Here is a 3,061-nt window from a genome sequence, read left to right on the forward strand (position 1 = left end):
TGTGCTGCGCAACATTTCCTACCATCCAAGCATAGTTCGATGTATCGGGCAGGGTGCAATTTCTTTTTCTGTACTGGGGGGGAACGGTATAATGTGCTGCTCCCAAATCCTAGGAGTGTATTTGATGGTTAGGAAACCGGCTCCTACCCAGCCACCGAAGGATGAAACTGCTGAGTCAGAGAAGATTAGAGAGATGATTCGGAACATCACTCGCGACAATGCGACGTACGATGCATCCAAGCTGGAGAAGATGAGTAGGTCGTTTTTGGAAGGGCGTAGAACGGATTGGCATTGCTGTTGTAGATACGAATGAGCTACTCACTGAGTATATCGATCTATTGAAGGCAGAGCAGGGGGATGAATCTAAGGAAGAAGGGAAGGAGGGGGAGAAGAGTGGCGACTCAGAAGCAGCAGGTTAGATATTCTTCTTATGCACGTAGTGTATTATGCGCTGTTGACAGACGAATCGGGAAAGGCTTCTGAAGAGGATGGTCCGAAGAAGGATGGAGAGGAGAAGCCCCATGATGAACTTTGATAACGCTCTGCTGGCGTCGTCGTCGGAGGTACCCTGGAAGGCTCAAGTTTTTACATTCTCAACGAGAATGATACACTTTTGAGATCGAGTGGTCGTTGAGTTGACAGTGGGACATAGTTGACATGTGGGCCGCGCTAGCTTGGTGGTAATGTCGGCGGGGGAGTGAAGGAACTCGCTGAGATGGGCGGTGGCGACAATGAAAGCATCGGTAGTAGTGATGCGCTGAGGCGAATATTCTCGGAACGGGACCTGAAGTGAATCCCTAGGGCTGGCTGATGGTCATTGTGTGTGGGAAGAAGCTGCGGAAGATGGGAGTGAAGTAGATGGATGACTTGCCGGTGAGTGAGGGTCAAAGGAAAGTTTTTATTCCAAGGCGAGGGTATATATGGAGGTTTAGATGCTGTGGTGTGGGTATGAAAACTGCAGTAGGAAGTGGCGAAACAAGCGGCTCGACCTGACCCTGGTGCCAGTGGCAAGCATGATATCTAGATATAGTGGGAGGAGGTACTACCTAGCATTAGTGAACAATGACTGATATTATTGTATTATACACTAATGTTGATTCATCCACTTTATTCACTTTCTCCACCATATATTCAAGTATAGTCCAATCTAACAGTCTGTAATTCGGTTTTTGATCTCCTCGGGAAAAGCACTGTGGAATTCCTAAATCTTCAGGCTGGTGGTGACTTAGTCTCTGGGGATATTTGTTGGTGTATTAGGGGGATGATTGGGTTTGGTGCATGAGGGTGGTATTAGGTAAGTACCTCGCGGCCTCGCACAAGCGCAAGTCGCATGGAGCGGCGTCGGGGGAGGAGGGCAGGGGGCAGATGTTTAGACAGATGGGGAAGTCTAGAGGCATGAGGGCCTCATGCTGAGGCCTTTGGTTTCCGGGATTGTTGAACCCACTATTGTTTTGTGTTCTTGTTCTTGTTGTTGAGTACTTGTATAGCTTTTTCTACTTCTTCTCTCTGACCATTCCAGAGTCCATAGTGCATCTAGCTGATCCTGCAGCCGAGACTAATTCCGCCACCAACAACGAGAACGAGTATATGGACCAGTCATTAGCTCGAGTGGAGTCGCAGGCGGCGTATGCCAATATGAACAATTCGAGTAAGGCGAGAACATACTTTGCCCGGGTCTTAAAGAAGGTAGTAACCGCCGTGACTGCGGGCATTGGTGACCGCTTGTATCGTCAGAGTCGGATAGAATGGGAGGTCTTCAAGGTAGCATGGCCATGGATAGTTATCGGCATCATATTCCAAATCCTGCATGACTGGGCTCATAACTGGGTCTATTATCTTAGCGGGAAGTAGCATGGTTGTTGTAATACAGTTTTGCCATGGGTGGACTTCAGATATGGTGTGTATGGTGGTCCTGAGAACGCCCTTGTTGACTTTGGTCATATGGCCTTTCCCGATATTGACACATTGACGGTATCTCCCGCGCCGGAGAACCCAGTAGGAGGCCTTGTCCATGATGGTGACTTTGATGCCGCTCGCACAGGTTCTCTACACGTGTATGTTCCTTGCAGTGGCGTTCGTGGTGATAGCCCCTATATTTGGGGATCGGGATGACTTCACGCTAATAGGGGCAATCTGGAGGGTGCTCAACGTCTGTGACTTCACTATATTATTCCGCTGCATATCCTTTTTGGTCACGATTTTGCCGGCGCCGGCGCCTCATTGTCAAGAGTAGGGACAGTTGTCGTGTTAACGATCTTGAGGATTCTACTTCAGGGCCCCTCCGCCCAATGCTCCGTTGGAACCATTCTTCAGTCCACCCACATCGGCCGGCCAGGTGTTATCTGGCTTTGATGTTCAGAATGGGTGTGGGGATCTCGTCTTTAGCAGCCATATGATGTAGTCAACCCTCCTTCCGCTACCATCATTCACCGTGCTAAGCTCCCAATAGGTACTGCTTGCTGGCGACATTGGTCGTTACTCACTACTCTCGAAGCCTCGTGCTCATGGTAGGTGGGATAGTATAGAAGATTTATAAATGTGGTTTTCTTGTCTTAGGTGATCGAATGGTTGCTATGTTGTGCACTTGTATGTTTGATATTGGCGCAAAGATCGCATTATACGTTGGACGTGTGGGTTAGTTGGTACACGGTGCCTATGGTTTGGATATGCTTTTACCATTTCTTCCCTAACGATCCAGTCAAGCACATTGCATTTTGGAAGGACCAGCCGCAGCATGTCTACCTACCCAGGTCGGAAGCTTATAGGTCTCCTCCTAAGACGTCGCTGCTTTAAATTTGAGCCCATCAATGCATTTTTCGATGAATTAACGCTTCTATGTTTAGGCAAGCGGAGGTGCCGAAGGAAGAACGTGCGTCCACAAGTTTCGGAACCCCTACAGCGATCATCTGGCCTGGAATCGGCCCTAACATGACGAGGGAATGACAAATGATGGAGTGTAAATAATAACACTGTATACTGTTGCTTAGCTCTTTCCCTCATTGACGCGGCAATTGGCTACATTTGAGTCCTTGTCTGCTGTGCAAGGCAGTCGTCTCACCTC

The 3,061-nt window shown here is 48.7% G+C and overlaps 1 protein-coding gene across 1 annotated transcript in view; it reads left to right on the forward strand.

Moving 5' to 3' along the window:
- Pmar_PMAR010873 (heat shock protein 70kD, putative) overlaps nucleotides 1-2,943 on the forward strand; it is a gene marked incomplete at both ends in the record, with an annotated part of 5,617 nt that extends 2,674 nt beyond the window's left edge. The window contains 11 exons of the mRNA XM_002766848.1: nucleotides 133-254; nucleotides 304-414; nucleotides 1,295-1,385; nucleotides 1,488-1,686; nucleotides 1,735-1,847; nucleotides 1,893-1,995; nucleotides 2,042-2,229; nucleotides 2,275-2,397; nucleotides 2,450-2,507; nucleotides 2,557-2,750; nucleotides 2,844-2,943. Coding sequence (XP_002766894.1) covers nucleotides 133-254; nucleotides 304-414; nucleotides 1,295-1,385; nucleotides 1,488-1,686; nucleotides 1,735-1,847; nucleotides 1,893-1,995; nucleotides 2,042-2,229; nucleotides 2,275-2,397; nucleotides 2,450-2,507; nucleotides 2,557-2,750; nucleotides 2,844-2,943 — 1,402 coding nt within the window. The remainder of the gene's footprint in view (nucleotides 1-132; nucleotides 255-303; nucleotides 415-1,294; nucleotides 1,386-1,487; nucleotides 1,687-1,734; nucleotides 1,848-1,892; nucleotides 1,996-2,041; nucleotides 2,230-2,274; nucleotides 2,398-2,449; nucleotides 2,508-2,556; nucleotides 2,751-2,843) is intronic.
- Between the last annotated feature and the right edge of the window lie 118 nt (nucleotides 2,944-3,061).

The sequence above is a fragment of the Perkinsus marinus genome (genome assembly GCF_000006405.1).
Source record: "Perkinsus marinus ATCC 50983 genomic scaffold scf_1104296971434, whole genome shotgun sequence".
Taxonomy (NCBI): Eukaryota; Perkinsozoa; order Perkinsida; family Perkinsidae; genus Perkinsus; species Perkinsus marinus.